This window comes from Lepisma saccharinum, chromosome 26, assembly GCF_977018435.1.
Source record: "Lepisma saccharinum chromosome 26, izLepSacc3.1, whole genome shotgun sequence".
Lineage (NCBI taxonomy): Eukaryota > Metazoa > Arthropoda > Insecta > Zygentoma > Lepismatidae > Lepisma > Lepisma saccharinum.
The window spans coordinates 18,542,520-18,561,815 of record NC_139254.1 but is presented as its reverse complement, the minus strand read 5'-3'; the positions used below and the strand labels follow the sequence as shown (position 1 = coordinate 18,561,815).

General features: G+C 39.0%; 1 protein-coding gene across 1 annotated transcript; it reads right to left on the bottom strand.

Moving 5' to 3' along the window:
- Positions 1-593: 593 nt before the first annotated feature.
- LOC145979712 (uncharacterized) lies at positions 594-12,385 on the bottom strand. The gene is made up of 4 exons (XM_083112686.1): positions 12,255-12,385; positions 3,837-3,987; positions 2,769-2,905; positions 594-724 (listed from the first exon to the last, which is right to left on the bottom strand). Exons 1-4 carry the CDS (start codon positions 12,319-12,321, stop codon positions 627-629), a joined length of 453 nt encoding a protein of 150 aa, XP_082968812.1. The 5' UTR covers positions 12,322-12,385; the 3' UTR covers positions 594-626.
- Positions 12,386-19,296: the final 6,911 nt, after the last annotated feature.

Genomic DNA, 19,296 nt, shown 5'->3' with positions numbered 1-19,296 from the left:
TCCCATTACCCCGTAGGAGTCTGTGCTGTGGTAGAGGTTCGTAGTGATACTCAGTTGGGAGCTGCAAGCCGAAGGACTTATCGATCGCGTCTGGTTTCAGCAAGATGGAGCACCAGCCCATTATTCGATTGCCGTGCGAGAATATCTTAATGATCTGTTTAGTAACAGATGCATTGGACGTGGTTCTCCACACTTACCAACACCTCTGGACTGGCCTCCCCGAAGTCCAGATCTTTCATCGTGTGATAATGCATTGTGGGGTTATATAAAACAGAAAGTTGCCGGTAAGCGTTACCACACAATTAACGAACTGAAAGAAGCCGTTCGGCATGCATTTGGCACGATCACTCGCACAATGCTGCGTAGAATTTCACACCGTACCTGGAGGCGCATAATTCTCTGTTATGAAAATGATGGTGTCCACACAGACATTCTGGACTAAATTGTTGTCTGTAACCTTCTCAGCTAACATGTCTCGTCTCTTATCATACTCTATTTACTTTAGATCCATAACCTTCCATCGTCGCAAAATACATAGGGGGTAATGAGACTTTTGGCTCACCCTGTACAAAAAATGAAAATGCACCACTTACCGAATAAATAGTCTTCCCAATTTCCTTTTCTTATCATACTTTTGGTATTGATTGGATTGTTGTGCTTTTTCTACAGTCGTCATCAATTGTTACTGTAATCGGTATGTCAGTAGCTACAATGTTTGTTGAACCTTGATGTAGTATGAGAAAAGTAAACATTGAACATATATATATTTATTATGTTCAAAATATTATTTTTTATAAAATTATATACCTGATATTATAGTAAAGCATTCGACGAAAAAATATGAACAATGTTTCATTCTAACTTGAACAAAAGAAACAGTATATAACAGTTTATATATTAGTGTAGTACGTAACAAATATTTTCTATGGTCATTCTTATTAGAGGTTTTTCCTTACAATCCCTCCTAAAGGACTAATTTATTGTTATTTCACTGCTAAAATTAACTTTCAACCCCCCATAGAAACTTTTACACACCCCAGCTTGAACATTATGGACACAAGGGCCCCAAGTTTTATTAACGCAAGTTATTTTTGATTTCTACTATTGTAAATGTCTATAGAATGGTTTCTGTATTCGAACACTTTTCCTCAAGTGGCGAGGGAGATAAAACTAAGGCAATAATATCCACTTTCAATTTGATCTCTATGTAATAATAATAATAATAATAATACAAAAATATATCAGATATAATGATTAAAATAAAATTTGTACACAAAACGCCCTTATCGTAGTAGGAAATTTAGGGAGCATTCTTCAATAGTTGTTGATTGTTAATCATATTCTTGTACAAATTAGATACAAATTACAAATTAATACACCGGGATAAAAGTTAAAGAGCAAGCTGTTACATCTAATTCACTGCTGCTGGTGTACGCTCTCGACTTGTAATATAGGTATCCCGTTAGATTCCCGTTCCCGAAAAGCCTATTTGTGCATAAAGTAAAGTTAAAACTTTCTGCCACAGGAGGCACTGCCCTCGTGTGACTGTCATGTTTTGTTGGCTGCAGTCTTCACCGTTGGTGATTCCAAACAACAGTCCGTTTTCAGTTCATTAGTTTAAAGAGTAACTTTCAATCAAATATTATTGCTAAAATAATACTAGGACCATTTAAGCTAACAATACTTCACTCAACAAAAATTATAATGTTCTTAATTAAAAAATATTGTACACGTTATTAATTTCACTAATTAATGACCAAATCCTATAAATGGCATTCCATATTGCAATAGTTTTAACCCTAGGAGCTTACTCGTGCCGTACGACAAACTTACTTAACTGAAGGAGTGGGGGGGGGGGAGCTCACAGGCCCACACTCTTTTCTATCACTAAAATTCAAGAAACCATTTTGTTATTAAATCAATGTTTCTTTGGTTATTATACAGCGTGTCCACAAAGTCCTGCTACCGTTACAATAAAACTTAACTCCTAAACTATATGAGATGAAGACATGCGGTTTTTTGCAACGTGTTCTATAGCTCTCAAAGTTTTATTTCCAATTACAACACTTCCACATGCGCCCCGTTAGTTGCCCTCAGGACGTCGAGACGATATTCGATCTCCATCCATACATGCTGCAGCATAGCAGCATCAACCTGTTCGAGAACTTCTGCAATCCGTGTAATAATAATAATAAAATTCCACTACTGATTAAAACACATATTTTACCATTCAATAGAACTCACAAAAACCATAATATTTTTAATTAGTGTTTTTGTTTATAAAGCTGAAATTGCTTATTAATTATAATAATTACAATAATTGCCAGCCAATTGTACACTATCTCTGTCATGAGTGTCTCGAATTTCACGCATTCAATGGTGGCGCCTGATAGGCCCACCAAGTGCATTTTGCCTCCTATTTACATTACATTTATGTCTTTATAAACAAAAGTTATACATAAATATTTGGAACATCCTAGTGAACAATATATTTTTTAAATTTTTTTAAAAATAAATTTCAGTTGAGATATAAAAAGAATAGAGGTGGTGGGATTTACAGCCCCTCCCCCCCCCCCTCTCGGGTAAGCTAGGGTTAACACTTGATTTAGACACAATTTCACATCAAGAAAATGTTCATATCAGTTCGAAGCCCCAAACATACCCCGCAAATTCGACCATGTTACGATTTACTTACACTTAAATATTGAGAAAATCATGGAGCCTATACTTAAGCTGTCTACAGAAAAATGAATGAAGGTGTTACATACCCTTCTCGATGCACACGTCTTCTTGTTTTTTCTTGTACTTGTATACCGGGCACCAAGCACATCTGTAACAGCAGAAGAGGGCTAATACCACAAAACATAAAGTCTGCGAGACAATGATAGCGACGATTGTGCCATAGCTAAGAAAGAAAGAAAAAAAGTCATTAACGTCTGAGCTTGTAAACATTTAGAGTGGCATGCCTGGGAATTTCTTCTTTTCGTAGTCAGTCCTGTATTCCTACATTTGTTCTTTTTTGTTGTTAAATATAGGCTAGAATTATAACTGTCAACAACCGCCCTGGGCACGCCACTGGACAAATGTGCACATGTATTAAGATCCTAACTAACTCTCTAGCCTTCTCAAACCCGAAGGTTTATGTCTGCAGCAACACAGGCCTTCCACCTGTCCCTATTCTGAGCAAGATCTATCCACTCTTTTTCCATCCCTACCGATTTCTTTTATGTCCATCTCAACGTTATCCCTCCATCATAGTCTTGGCCTTCCTACAGGTCTCTTACCATCAGGTTTCCCAACAAGAATCCTGTAAACTCTTCCCATTCGTGCCACATGACCATCCCACCTAAGTCGTATTGATTTAACCATTCTAATAATATCTGGACATGCATACAAATTATGTAGTTTTAACTTATGTAAACTTCACCATTAACCTGTCTCTTCATCCCTTTTACGCCCAAATATTTTTCAAAGGATTTTATTTTTAAATACTCTTACTTTGTTCTTCTTTAAATGTAAGGGACCAAGTTTCGCATCCATGTATTAAGATCCTTCTAACAGTAACTATAATTCTTTAAATATTTAGGTGAAACACCTGGATCTTGTAAATGTTCTCGATTTATTTTATTATGTATTATATTCAAGTCATTTTCAAGAGACCGAATCGACTTTGTGCCGAACCTAACTTGATGATAAGTAGGGCTCGGAAGTTGATGACCTAAGAAAATCATTAAAAATGACCAATAGAATGACCATGAAATTATTAAAAAAATTACCTCAAAAGTTCAGACATACGCCATTGGCTATTGTTAATAAATCACCCAATTAGCACCTACCTTGGGCCATTAGTGCGTGCCTCGTAATCTTCATAGGAGCAACAATGAAGAAGGCCATTGTTCATGCAACAGTACTGCGTTTCATTATTTATATCCGGGCATTCGATGAAGTATGTTTCTCCCAGAATATGCTGAGTGCAAACAGTGGTTGCTGTAAGTAAACACATCGCATGTGAATGGACATTTCTGAAATAATTGTATCTGAAATTTCTATTTTGTACAGTCAACGGCAAACATAAAGTGGACAAATTCACCCATGCTTATTCGCTTGGTTATACCTGTAATGCGAATTTGAAAAAGTAAAACAACATTTCCAATAAACGGGGGACAAATTCTGCTTCAGCCATCAGCTGAATTCCATCCCATTGAAAAATGCAGACGGTAGAAAAATAGATTAAAGCGATATAAAGTTTACTTACAATTATGTTAGCTGCTCATTGGATCTTCTTTACCCATATTGAATGACTGAATTTTTGTTTTAAGTCCACTTTGTGCACAGAAAAACTAATTCGGACGGCCTATTTAAAGTGGAATCCGAACCAACGGGTATCGAACCCGGGACCCCTTGATTACAAGGCGACGATATTACCACTATGGCATCGGGGAAGTCCTTTACCAATATTTCAAGTGCACAACTCCAAGAATTATAACATTTGAATAAATATACGCCCTTTTTTTTACATTCAGATACATAATTGCAACTTTTGTAAACTCTCTAAAACTAATTTTATGAGGCGCTTTTGAGTAACCGATCTCGTTACTTTCATTTCTTGCAAGAGTTATGGAAATGTGTCAGTCAATTTATGATTTGTATTAATATTTATTTATTTGAATTTTTGTATTTTAGTCACACTTTATGCACAAAAAGGCTAATCGGGACGGAACATGCAGTTTAAAGCAAGTTCTGAAGCACCTAGTGCCTCCATCAGGTATGGAGCTCGATTACAAGACGATGACGTTACCACTACGCCATCATAGAGACCCGTTTATCTTATATTATTAATGGTAATTTACCTACGACGTTGTTACTACAAACCCGGTGCAAATTTTATGGAAATATGCCAACTTGTTAGGGATTGACATACACACTAGCATATCTCCTGTATGTTAACACGAATCGTGGTGATGTCAGAGCCGTAGCTGGAAGGGGGCAGGGGGCCAACTCCCACCCACCTCTAGAATCCTGACCGTTGCACTGGGGGTGCAGTCGCATCTGATTGCCACGTAGGAGACCCGGGTTCGATTCCTGGGATTGGTCATGCAGGAATTTGCTTCTTGTCACTTGGTATCTGAGGCGATCCTGTAGAGGCAAAGGCTATCGGAGCGTGTTGGTGATTCATCACCTTGACCATGGCCGAGATCAAGAATGAGTGGAGCCATACCATCACATTCCGAATGTATCTTCATGGCACGATGCAGGATGGGTTACCCCATTTGTGTAGTTCTAACTTCGTCGCCTTGTAATCAAGGGTCCCGGGTTCGATACACAGTGGAGGCATAGTGGTTCGGATGCCACATTAGCCTATCTGAGAATAAGTGGAACCAACCTTTGTGGCATGGGAGGTTAATTGGAGTTACATACGACGCTTCCGTTACTCTTTGTTTCATGTAAATTTAATGAAAACCGTCGTAGTTTTCATCGGCATGCAAGGGTCCCGGGTTCGAATCCTGGCCTGGGCATGGATGTTTGTGAGTGTCCATTCATCAATTTCATCATATCATCACTCATCTCTAACTTCGCAAATTAGCCAAAAGTGGCACAAAAAGCGAAGTAAAATAAAGCAAATCACAATAATATATTTTTTTAATTGGCATGAACTTATGTTGGCAATCTGAATTGTCACGGATGTTACACTTAACTTTTTATAGACGCATGCATTACTTGAGTCTGTTACTGAATCCAGAACCTTAACACGCTGTATTTCACTATCTACATTTTGTGTTTGTCAGTATTTAATTTCTACAGAAATTGATCAACGTGTGTCACGGATGTTATGTGTTAAATTACTTTCGTTTTTTCTTATCTTGCGTTGCTTTTCGTCAAGACGATTCGATGAAACTGGTGATGAAATACTACACTCTGTCCCGGTAATGTTCGGAGCAAGGCCTCTTATAACTGTAGATAAGGGGAGAAAGCAAGTGGGCCGAGCAAAGCAGTGCACGCTGATGCAAACGGAAGGTAGTTGCAGCTGTGCTTTCCCTTCCATGTCATCACTTCTTCCTCCCACGCGTTCATTGGTCGAACCCTCTTAAGCCGGCTTTAGACAAAAGCATTTCCATTAACATTCTTGCTAGAGTCGTTTTCACGTTCAGAAGACACAATGGGCTCTTATGGGCAATGCTTTTCTTATGGGAAATACGAGCGCGCTGTTGTCAAATTTCTGGATTTACAAATTTAGCTTAAGTAAAATCGGTATCTGCAGTTTTGCAGGAAATTTCGTAGAGAATACGATGGTGAACACAAAAAACTGGTAACTTGCTTACATAATTTCAGATAATTTAAAAACGCAAATTTTCTGTGAAAACACAATTTTTACATTGTTTTCATTCCTAACGTTGAAACATGCCGTAAAATTGAAGCTTTTATTATGAAAAAAATTGACACTGTTTTTTAATTGTCATAGGTGACGGTGGTACTCAGGATTTATCAATACTTTAAAGCATATTTGCATTAAAAAATATTCAAATAAAGTATGTGGAGATTTTTTATATTCGTGCAGTAGAAAATGTCGTCGCTGGCCATTTTTTGTTCTGTAATTCCAAGTAAAAACTTCCAGCGACAAAGTTGTGGAGAAAATAATGAAATTATTTTTTATAACCACTCAAAGGTTCCCAGAAATATTACTTCCATGCATTTGGAGTTTCTTTTTAACCCGAACCGTGCGCGAAGCAAGGAGACGTTGTCTGGCCATCTTCAGCTGACTCACCGCAGCATTCCGGCTAATCACCACCAAGTTTTCGAGTTATTTTATTTCCATTCAGTAAAAATATGAACTTCATGCTGTTTGTTATAATAGAATTGAAATTACTTAAATTTAATAATTGAAAATTATTTCCAATGCTGCTGTTGTGATCAACATTAGTGCTGTCGCAAATAGACGTTGTTTTCGTTTACATTACTGTCGACATTAATACTGAAATGAAGATCACCTTTCAGTTTCCAACGTACACATAAATTCATAGACACTATATTAACCCTTGAAAGGCTTTCCAACACGTGACAAAATATGGGGCTTCAAGATAGAAATATGACATGCCTTGCTTGAGTCATTCACGTCTTATCAGTTCACGTGGGCCATAACTCATTTGTTTGTTTGGGTTGTAACTTAATCTAACCCATGTGCCAGGTTCCCCTTACTTGAGTGAGAGATCTGCTTTGGTCTGTTTACACTTTTTCCCTCTCCCGAAAAAGTGTTTTCAGTTGTGTGAGCGCTCAGTGATTTTTACTTTTTTAAGTGATTTCTGAAGTGTCATATTCGTGCATTACACTCGCGTATGTAGTGATCGCAATGGATCATAGTAAAAAGGGTAACTGTAACGTTCACAGTATAATATTAATATTAATAATTACATATAATTATCATTATATATACAAAATATGTAACACCTTCATTGTGAAGGAAGGTCATCATTACCCGGCGACATGAGCTAGCGCTGTATTGGCAACACTGTGCGGTTTCTCCATAAGCGCCGTTGTGTCTTCTGAACGTCAAAACGACTCTAGCATAAATGCTCCGCAAATGCTTCCAAAAATATTATAACAGATAGTAGTTTACACCAAAGCATTTCATGGAACATTTCCGTTAGCTGTTGCAATTACAATGTACAATACATACAGCACGAAAGGCACGTCGAGTTACACCGTCTATGGTGAGTGCGCGGTGTTTACAATTGAAAAAGCTAAAATATTCTTCCATGCGTGTACAGTAAACCTTGTAAAGTATGTATTTAATCAGCGCCATTCTTCTCTACCTAAAACCATTTAATACGAAGCGATATTCCTCTCGGTTGAATAGTTATTGTCGTTTAAACGTGTGAAGTGTTGTTTACATCTCATGCGGCGGCCATTATAACTGCACTCGTGACCTAGAGCTCGCCTCTGATTGGTTACGCTTCGAAAAATGATTCGGACTGATCCTATCCTTGAGAAATGTCATAAAATATGTCATGGCATCTGAAATGCCATAACATTTCCCACTTTACACGGTAGCTTCTTGGTCATGGCATAAATGTGAAGAAAAATGCTAAGGAGAATGCTTTCGTCTAAAGCGGGCCTTAGTCCTACTTGTGAAGTGACCAGGGACAGAGCGTAACAAAGGAAAACCAACGTGGCACAGGCCAGGACTTTGACCCAAAGCCTTCTAACTCGAGACTGTGACTTGACTACTGAACACGCTCGGCTATCTTCCGTGACAGACGCATGATAAATTTCTGCAAACACTAACTTCATTATCAAACAAAAACTATAACGTCTCGAAGCCAATGCGTTAAGAGGCTCTAGTTTCAGTAATTAGTTTAATCCAAGCGTGTGTAATGCAAAAGTTATTATATTTAAAAGAATAAGATATACATAATGATGTTAGCAGTGCCGGATCTACAAACTTTGCCCCCCCGAAAAGGCCCCTCTACCTACCTACCATCATAGAATAGTAAATACCATCACACACACACACACACACCATCACACATTCCTATATATATATTACACATATTGATATATAATGTATATGTGTGTGTAATTATTGATGTCATGTTGACGAAGTCACATAAAAGGACCTACAGGCTGATTCAAAAGTCCCTTAACACCCTCTATAAAAAGTAAATAAATTAAGCTGGGTAAAATTGGTCATGATAGAAGCAGGTTAGGCTAGGGGGAACCACATTGGTGTGTTCCAAGCAGACGTCCGCCATATTGGTGGCCACCATATTGAACGCAATTCAAAAAATTTAATTAACGGCTTCCCCGATGGCGCAGTGGTAGCGTCTTCGACTTGTAATCAAGGAGTCCCGGGTTCGATGCCCGTTGGAGGCACATAGTGGTTCGGATCCCACTTTAAACTGTAGGTCAAGTCACGAATAGCCTTAATGTGCACAAAGTGGACTTAAAACACCAACTCAATCAATCAATCAAAAAATTTAAATGGAAATATATATATACAATATATGACTATGACACTGTTTTCTCACACCTGGAAAATGACACATTTATTCCAATCATGCAGTCATAACTTTTTCGTTATTAAAGATAGGTTGAATAAACCTTCATCACTGCATTTCTCGTGAAATTGTAGCCTGATTTGATTCTACAGGGTGGCTCAATAAGTCACTTAACACCCCCAGTACAACGCCACTGCGGCATGGGACGTGAAAATGGCGATGGCCAATCGTTATCAGGCCAAGGGAGAACCACATTGACGTCACCCGCATGGTCGGCAGACATCTTCATGTCCGCCATCTTGAATTCAACTTCAGAAATTTAAATGGGAAGAGGGTCGTGCGACATATCAAAATGGGCTAGAATTTCACCAGGAAAACAACTGTGACATTTGTTTTCACTTAACTTTAATTGTTGCAGAGTTAACAATACCACAAAGTTATAACACATGCTCAATATAACGTCCCTCTTGCGCAACACACACGTGTAATCGTCTCTCCCATGACCTTACCACATTCTGAAGGACCTCAGGAGTTATTGCAGTACAGGCATCCACAATGCGTGTGCGCAAGTGGGCCAGATCCCTGATTTTCGTAGCATACACCATGGCTTTCAGGTGTCCCCAGAGGTAAAAGTCCAATGGTGTCAGGTCAGGTGAGCGTGCAGGCCATTCCACAGTCCCTCGGCGACCAATCCAGTGGTGAGGGAATTGTTGATCCAGGTACTGACGGACTATCATCCTATAGTGCGGTGGAGCACCATCTTGCTGGAACCATTCAGGTTAGCTCCCATCCTCGGACAGTAAGGATGGTAAGATCTGCTCTCGTAGCAGAAGCAAGTAGCCCTCTGCATTTAAGTTGCCCTCAATGAAAAATGGACCAACAAGTCGGGAACCCCAAGTACCACACCACACCATTAGCTTCCCGCCTCCCGTCACCTTGCTGGGATCTGTCCAATGTGGATTTTCGGGTGACCAGTACCGCAGATTTTGCTTATTCACCTCTCCCGACACATAAAAATTAGCCTCATCACTGAACAGAATCTTGCTACCGACGGCAGGTTCACGTTGCAGTTGTGCTATAGCCCACTCACAAAACTGCAAACGCCTGTCTGGATCGTCCTCACTAAGGTGCTGCTGCAGCTGTATCTTATACGGATGCCAGTGGTGGTCACGTACAATCCTTTGAATTGAACCCCTGCTGACACCGCTTTCCAGCGCCAGTCTCCGTGTGCTACGGGTTGGGGACTTTGCAAATGATGCCAACACCGCTACAGCAGTACCCTCATCCGTGGCTGTTTTCGGACGTCCATGTCGCGGCTTGTCATCGACAGATCCAGTATCTTGGAACTTTGCCAGCAACTGGCTGACGGCCACATGTGACACCGGTTGTCTTGCAGGATTGCGGTTATTGAAGTCTGCGGCAATGTCACGCGTACTTCTCTCCCCTGACATCAATATGATGGCAATCCGTTCCTCACGTGTTAGTGGCATTTTCGTTCAGATCAGTGAAAAAGGAAATATGCTACTCTTGACACGATCAATTCACATCATCACTATTTTAAACTTTTATGTAAAGACAAAACACAAACGTAATTCCCATGCCAACCAATACTACAAGATATGTACTACATACCGGTAAGTCAATATCCTGACATTTTCAGTGATTGGTCTAACAATAAATATACATAATCACATACTAACGATTATTTTAAACAATAAACATTTAAGCAAAAAGGAAAGGACGTGTCCATCTCCCATGCGGAAATCGCCCTTAAATTTAAAGTTAGGTGAAAACAAATGTCACAGTTGTTTTCCTGGTGAAATTCTAGCCCATTTTGATATGTCGCACGACCCTCTTCCCATTTAAATTTCTGAAGTTGAATTCAAGATGGCGGGCATCAAGATGGCTGCCGACCATGCGGGTGACGTCAATGTGGTTCCCCCTTGGCCAGGCAACGATTGGTCATCGCCATTTTCACGTTCCATGCCGCAGTGGCGTTGTACTGGGGCTGTTAAGTGACTTATTGAGCCACCCTGTAGTCTGACTTCCAACGGGGGACCCGGAGTGAGTGATCTAAGATCGGAATTTTTCCGGCTTTGTTCCCGCATCCAAAATATGTGGGGCCCTACCCTACATGTGCTTTCATGGCTGTATGCACATGGAACTTTAACTTTACATTTACCTGTGTATATTGTAATCGTTTCTGTACCCCTGATTAACTACGTTTAGTTTTTACATACGCGAACCCTCTACTATGTCAATGGCTGAGGACCCCCTAAAAGTTTACTTGTCTCCGGGCCCCCGCACTGCAGGGTTTTGCGGCTTGTAGATCTTGCACTGGATGTTAGTTTTGTTGGGACAGTAGTTGCAGAAAATGAATTTGTTGTATTCTCAAGGCTACAAGTCTTAAGATAAAGAAGCAAACCGGATACATCTAATTTCCAGTTACAATTGCCTCCGAGTTTGTACTTAGCAGCTAATCGAGTCATCCTTGTTAACGGTGTTCCTGTTTAATACCTTGCATGAGTTTTCTTTCGGAAGTCCAACTTTAAAACTCAATAGGAAATGCCAGCCTTTTAGAATGTATTACGCTTGAAGGAATATCATTGTATATATTTAATCGTATTGAAGTAAGAGGCATTGATTATTTCAAAATATTTGCTCTAAACTGGCCAACAAATTTATTTGGCTATTTTACTGTGCGTGTATATTGTGATGACGTGTAAGTGTTCGTTATAGTATAACCATTTAACTAGTGTGTTCATGTTGTAATGAATCTTGAGTACATTAATTAATATACCACACACACACACACACACAAACATCCCTGGCAATATTTGCTATGGCAATATATTGTTCGTTTATCTGTCTTCTGGCCCTCCACCATGGCGTAGTGATAACGTCGCCGTCTTGTAATGAAGGGGGTTCCGGGTTCGATATCCGGTGGAGGCACATGGCACAGTGGTTCGGATGCCAGTTTAAACTGTAGGTCCAGTCCCGATTAGCCTTTCTGTGCATAAGGTGGTCTTAAATATAACAATTCAATCAATTAACGTCTGTTTTGATTTCTTACGCGTAGCGCACTATGAACACTGTTATTTCCTAAGTTTGAATCGGTGACTGATTTATTTTTTAAAAAAAGCCATCATTCAACTTCTTTCTCATAATTGATCTACAGAAGTAGAAAGCTCACTTAGCACAGACTATAATAATAGAAATGCAAACGCAAACAAAAAAAGTAAATAAACACTGAAGACTTACCTAATCCGGCACCAATTTGAAACAAGGAGCTCACGGTCAAAAATGCAAGAAATGTCTTCAAACTCATTCCTCCTTGTGTTTAGTCCTGAAGCAGGCACTATACTATGGATTGTCGGTCGGTTAAATTACACAGCCTCACTAACAGCAAGGATCTAACCAAGTCCTCACGCTTTGTTGAGTTTAGAATGGATGACGACATTGACACTTTGAAGAGGGGAAGGGAAGATGCAACATCAAGGACCCCTTACTTGCAATTTATCTAGTTACAGCTAGATTCTTCCTTTTATCATTCTATAGGAGGAACCGTAGAATCAGGGAATTTATGTACGTTGAAGGGATAAAGTGGGAATATGGTTTGTTTTGCTCGCTAAGCTGAAAAGACAAGACATTAATATGATTTGTTCTGCATCATGTTGCTTTTATTTTACACAGTGGCGACGCCAGTGGTGGGCCGTAAAAGTTCATCATCATCCACCAAGAAGAGGGCTAGGCCTACGAACAGGTCCACCGTATTGAATGCACAATGTCTTTATTAAAATTTCAGATATTTCAATTACATGATTACATGATCAACAAAGATCAGAAGCTGATCAAGTCATATTTTAATTCGGGACCTTGAAGGCAATACAACATACCAGTAAGCATTGTTAGTTTTCATCTTTTTACATTTTTGGCCGTTTTTGTTTTGTGCTTATTTTCAGTTCTTTATTTCATTTACAAAATCATAATTTGAGGTTTAGAAACCCCGTGCATAGAGGGCGTAGGAAACGTTGTGGGTGTTCTAATGAACACAGAGTCGATTGGTTACACATTATACCCAGGCTGTGTGCAGAAAGAATACTTTCACTAGAGAAGTTTACTGGAGACATTCACAAGTAAACAGCATGACTCATCTCTTAAACACATTCCAACCAAGATCTTGAACATGACATTCTTTGATAGTTTTTAGCCTCGGGATGACAACGAGAAATACACACACACCCTGCTTGGTAATCGGGTGAAGAAACAAGTGTTTGATACAACAACTCTTTATTACCTTGTGCGTAGTGCACGATGACGCAGCATATTCAACGTTTGTTCGGTTATATTGACAAGATCTTGACGTGTCATCTGTGGACAAAAAGCTTCAGTCTGTCTTGGGAGTGAATGTGTTCACTTGAATAGAGAAGACATGTTTTGTTCGTACAAATTTCAGGAAAAAAATACAAGCTCGACAAGGACTCGAACGCCGGTCTCTGATATACCGTGTAGTGTTGCTCACGAGACGAGACAAGACACGAGACGAAATAAACAAATATTTTCGAGACTAGACGAGACAGACCAAAGTCTCATCTCGTGGGCAACACTAATATGGGCGTCGGGAGGGGGAAGGGGTCCATCAACCCCTCCTGAAAATTGGTAGGGTTCACTTCAAGTTACGAAAGAATAGGAAACTTGTTATTTTTATATTATTAAAAGCAGAAATAAAGTTCGATTTGTTGGCATTCTAACACAATAAAGAAGTTATATCTAAAAGATTGAAGTTAAATTCAGGAACAAATTTATGTTTTCATGTTATACCTTTTAAACCAAAGAATAACAAGTTTCGAAATTCCAAAAATTAGAGTTTTATGTGAGCGGTCATACAATATAAGCACCATGACTAAAATTTCTACTTAACTATTAAAGCTTTTTCTAGAACAAGGTATGCAAGAGTTAATAACAAAATAGAATAACCATGCATTTTTGTTACTGTGTGAAATGTAAAAAAAAGAACAATAAAAACAGTTGTGCTCGATATTCACTCATCTGATCGATCTAGTAGAGGAGTCTCATCAACATTGTAATAATAATAATAATAATAATAATAATAATAATAATAATAATAATAATAATAATAATAAACTGGAATAAAATCAGTTTGTACTAGTTATTATTTTATAACAATAATAAGCATTATAATAAAATTATTATTGTTATTGTTTCTACTATTCAATTATTATCGATGGCCTGATCCCCCTACAAAACTTTTTCCGCCCATGAACACTTATAATACCTTGCCATTGCACTACCAAGTGAGGTAGCCCCGATTTTGCCTACTTTTCATTCCACTCCCCCTCAGCACACCTACATGATTAATACTGGCGCCTCAGCTGCTCTCATATCATACGTACAAAAAAATATTCAGATTACATCTGATTGTTGCAGAACTGATCTCATGTACCAACTTTTTGTCAACCTGTACCAATTATTTTATGGTCAAAAATGAAAACATGAAGTTGTGCAATCATTTCATAAAAGAAGGCAAATCTGCTGTATTACTAAGCGCAGTCGGCTTCTTTCATGCGCGGCGCCAAAAAATTTAGACCGGATGGGCAGGATCCAAATACTGATAAATTAGGGTTGACAGATATAAAGTTTGAGTTTCACACACGGATATTCCCTCGCCCTCGCCCTCTCCAGAATTCTTTTGTATTTCTTTCACCTTTTCCCATTGCTGTTGTACGTCTTATTTTTCCCTTCCACCATTTTTCTCTGCTTCTATTACCCCCGTCCCCTCTCTCTCAGTGTTTTAAGACGCCATAGTCTCGTTAGTCTGCTAAATGCAGTCCAGGGTGTACTATGTGGAATACAGTCTGACATTCGGGTGGTAGATTAGAGTATATAGTTAAATTCATGAGACAATTATAGAAAATATGGATCGAAATCCGTTTTCCCTCCAAAATTCGCTTTCCCTCTGTATCCGTTATCCTTCCACAACCTGTCTTGCCTCCGTAATTCGTCTCGCTCCGAAATCCGGATTTTTTTGGCCATCCCTACTTTAAACCAGTGGTTCTCAACGTTCTTTTCGTCGATGCCCCAATTCTAACAATGAAATTAGACAGGTGGTGGAAGGTCGCGCTGTTGCACAAGTCCGTGTATTCGGAGGTTTAAGAGAATGAAAGTTCTCGTTGTAGAGTTGGTCTTTGTAATCCATGTGATACGAACTGAGAATATTTGCTACAATGATCAGGGATGACAACTGTATGCCCCGGAAAGAGGTCGGTCGGACGCTTGAACTAGGCAAAACACCCCGTTTGACGTTGCCAGCGCAATTCAGCCCAGCCACCTAATTTCATGGTTGTGCGTTTAGGTTCACTGGTGTACGCAGGATTTTTTTTAAAGGAGGTTCCTTAAATTATGAAGGCAGATATTACTAAGCTGTGTTCTGGGGTGGGCGGCATACAGTATAAAATGTTTCGTAATTACCATTTTTAGTCTTGTTTTTAAAAGTTGTTCAAAGACAAAAATTATAACAGCGGGGTTCTTTTTAAGAGTTTTTCACTGCTTCAATATGCAAATTTTGATTTTTTCAAAATTTTTGGAGGGGACGCAGCCCCATCAGCTCCCCCTGCGTACGCCAGTGTCTAGGCTTGTTGAGAAATATATAATTAGGTTTCAATTAGTTGTCGACGACAGGATCTAATTCAATCTTGTACTTTCATCACGCAAATATCATTAAATTAATTTGGTAGGTGCTGATTTTCATAGGCATTTTGCGATTTGAACACAGAAAAATTCCAGTTAATCAGAATATATCGCTGCCCGGCTGTTGACAAACACTCCTTTAAACTATACTTATTCTTCTAACACTAGAGAACAGCTATTCGAAACATCTTTTACCTATTCGGCTGCAAGAGCATGGAATGAACTTCCTCCTTCCATAACGTCCGTCGCTGATCCTAACAACTTCAAAGACAAATCTCAGAAATCTATTGTTAAATGGAATCTCTGTTCAAACCACTCACGAATAGTAGCTATCGTCATGTCGTCTGAATTAACTTGATAGAAAAAAAAAACATTCTTATTTTGGCTCTTTACTCTTCTCCCCCCCCCCATGTTAATGATGTGGGGGCAGAGCCCCCCCAATAATTTTGCTTAAGAGGATCTAATGTATCATTTTGCTTCTCTTGTAAAGTTTACTATGAATTGTGCCACATGATCTTAACTTTAAATACACATTTGAAATGTTCTAGACCATCAACTTTGGGGGCTGAGACCGCCAAACCATCAACTTTGGGGGGGGGGGCTATGACCGGATACAGCAAAACACATGACTTATTACTATATACTAAGAATATAATTATCATATATTAATCAGAGACATAATAAATTTAGCCAACGACTTCTTCAAGACTGTTTGGGAATCCCCTAAAGGAATTCAAATATTTAGGAATATTATTGATGTGAATGAGAAGGCTGGCCATACTGGACTGCGACCACTTTGCCCTCGTCGGTGGACGTTGAGAGCCTTCAGTATGCAACAGATCTTAAGGAACTATGAAAACCTTCTCAATTTTTTGAGAAATTTTCTGAAGAAGATTCTACTGACGCAGCATCAAAATGTGCTGGATACCTGGAGACAATGATTCACTTCAAGACATTTTTATTTCTCTCCCTCTACTGCCATGTGATGGATCCAATAGAAGAGGTAAACTGTAAGATTCAGTTTCCACACATTGATGCTACAGAAGTGGGATGAAAACTAAAATACTTGACTGACATCTTCCAAGAAAAGCGAATGGGTTTTGAGCAGTTCTGGCAGAGGTCAAAATGCACAGAGGTCAAACCCAGCCTCGTTGATGAGCCAGAATTGCCCCGGCAACTTGAAAAACCTAATGCTGCCAAACCTCACAAGTTCTACACTTCAAAATAGTGTTATAAATCAATATACACTGACGTGTGTGACACAGCAAAATCATGTGTTAAACAAGGACATGAATCTACAGGACTACAAAAAGTAACAGCCGTAGAGAAAGAATGCATCTCAGCTGTGAACAGTTGCACAACAAACTTTCAGCAAAAGCGAGAATTCTTTCGCCAAGATTTGGAAGCCGATAGGCTCTCCTTACACATGTCCATGCTTGGTGATATCGCCAAACAGAAGAAAGTGGTTCTAACTACCATGAGTGACATAAGGAAGGTTCTATTGGAAGAGAGTACCCTCCAGGAGTTTCTGCCTGAAGTTGCCAAATTCATGATGGTCCTCCGCACTGTGCCAGTGACGACAGCCACAGCCGAAAGGTCATTCAGTGCTATTCGCCAACTAAAGACATATTTGAGATCTACAATGGGGCAGAAGAGACTAAGCAGCTTAGCGGTGCTCCACATAAATCAAACTGTGCTTGATAATTTGGACCTGAGACCGCTCGTTAATGAGTTCATAAAAAAATAACCCAGTGCGTAATTTTGAAATCATGTTCATATGTTTTTGTTGTGTATGTCACTTTATATCTTAGTGTACATGCTATTTTTTTTATTATTACAAAATTAAATTTAAAAAGTTAAATATTGTAGCAAGAACAAAAAAGTAAAACTTATTTTCCTGCTATTTGTGTAAATATTAGTTATTTTATGGGTACATCAACACTAACATTATTTGCAATCCATCACATGTCTGTTGCGGACATTAAAACACACCCATGTCCTCGCTGGAACTCGAACCCGAGACATCTGGATGAAAGCGAGTTGAGTCAACCACCCAACACGTTCGGCTACCGAGGCCGGCATAAAACTGTTAGGTTGGCCTCTTAATGTAAATACATACTCTTCAATAAAAATGTTAATTGTTATCTAAAAAACAAATGAGCAGACACAAAAGACATAAAGCGACTTTGAAACATTTTCTAAACTTTTTCATGTTACATTTCATTTGCATGAGGAATATAATAGCTGCTTAAAAACTGCTATAAGAAGACGTAATTTTTAATTTTATAAAAGGGAGGAAGTGAGTCATTCATTTATTTCAGTGATCAGAGCCCCCCCAATAATTTTTACAAGTCGGCGCCCCTGGCGTTACTCATGTGTTTGGTTCTTTGCCTTGCAGGGGCACCCTTAATTTTCTTCCGCACTCCGCTTCAGCACCCCTTTTTCAAGACGAATTTTCAGCGGATAATACTTCACAGAGGAAAAAGTTTGGAATAACGAAAAATAGTTTCTGGCAACCAAGCACTTGTTTCAACAAGCGACAAACAAATGATTACTAAATGCTCATGCACATGTGATTATAGTTCAAAATTACTAACTTTAGTTGACAATGGATAATGTACAATAAACATTGCATGCTTATATAATTTACTTTATAACATTTGAAATAAACTTAAGTATTTAACCAAACAATGTTTATTGTTTACAGTTAGCAAATAGATTAAACAAACGTGTTTGGTTAATTCAACCAAATCAGTTTTTTCTGTGTCGCAGTGTCATTTACGTTATGACTTAACGAAAACCATGTCGTCATGAGGTGTATGATATGAAGTATTGAAGAGAGACCACTATTATTGTATAGGCTACCACAGGAAAGCAATTGGTAGGTACTAATCTGATAGAGAAGCCACATTCACTTCTTTTTCTTTGTACATGTTGTGGTCAAAGCAACCAAGCAAAAATGAATGACGTCATTGGCATATTTTCATACGAGTCTACTAAAAGTTGATTGGCATTTGATGTAGTGGCTAAAGCATACATGCATGTTTCATTTTTCTTTTCTTTTCAACATCGCATCCCCGTAAATTTAATTCCGCACCCACTCAGCACCGCTAGGTGGTGCTAGCGCCGCCGCTGCTGCCTTTTGTTTCCGAGGTGACTGTTGTTTTCTCATAACAATGGCGAATACAAGACGATTCATTGTTGCGGGACAGGCACGTATCCAGAAATTCTTTTCGGGGGGGGCTAAACATCAGTTTTTTTACAGGGGTATAGATAGAACCTCGCAAGGTTTAAGGTCGATGGTGGTGATTCAGTTCCAAAAAGGTGGGGGGGGGGAGGGGGCAAGAAAAGTTTACTTTAGTTAGCATTAAAAAGCCATAGTGCGGGGCCAAAAATGGAGAGCAACTGTCTCTTAAATCTGCCACTGTTTAAGCTGCTGTTTTTTTCTTTCTTTTTCTTTTCAGAACGTGATATCGGGACATTTTTTATCACTCGACTCCTCTGTTGAAATGTACGAACGTTGTGTTTGTGCCGAAACGATCTCAGTATGTGTGTGTGTCCTTTTCACGAAGCTGTTATGCAATGGACAATCCAT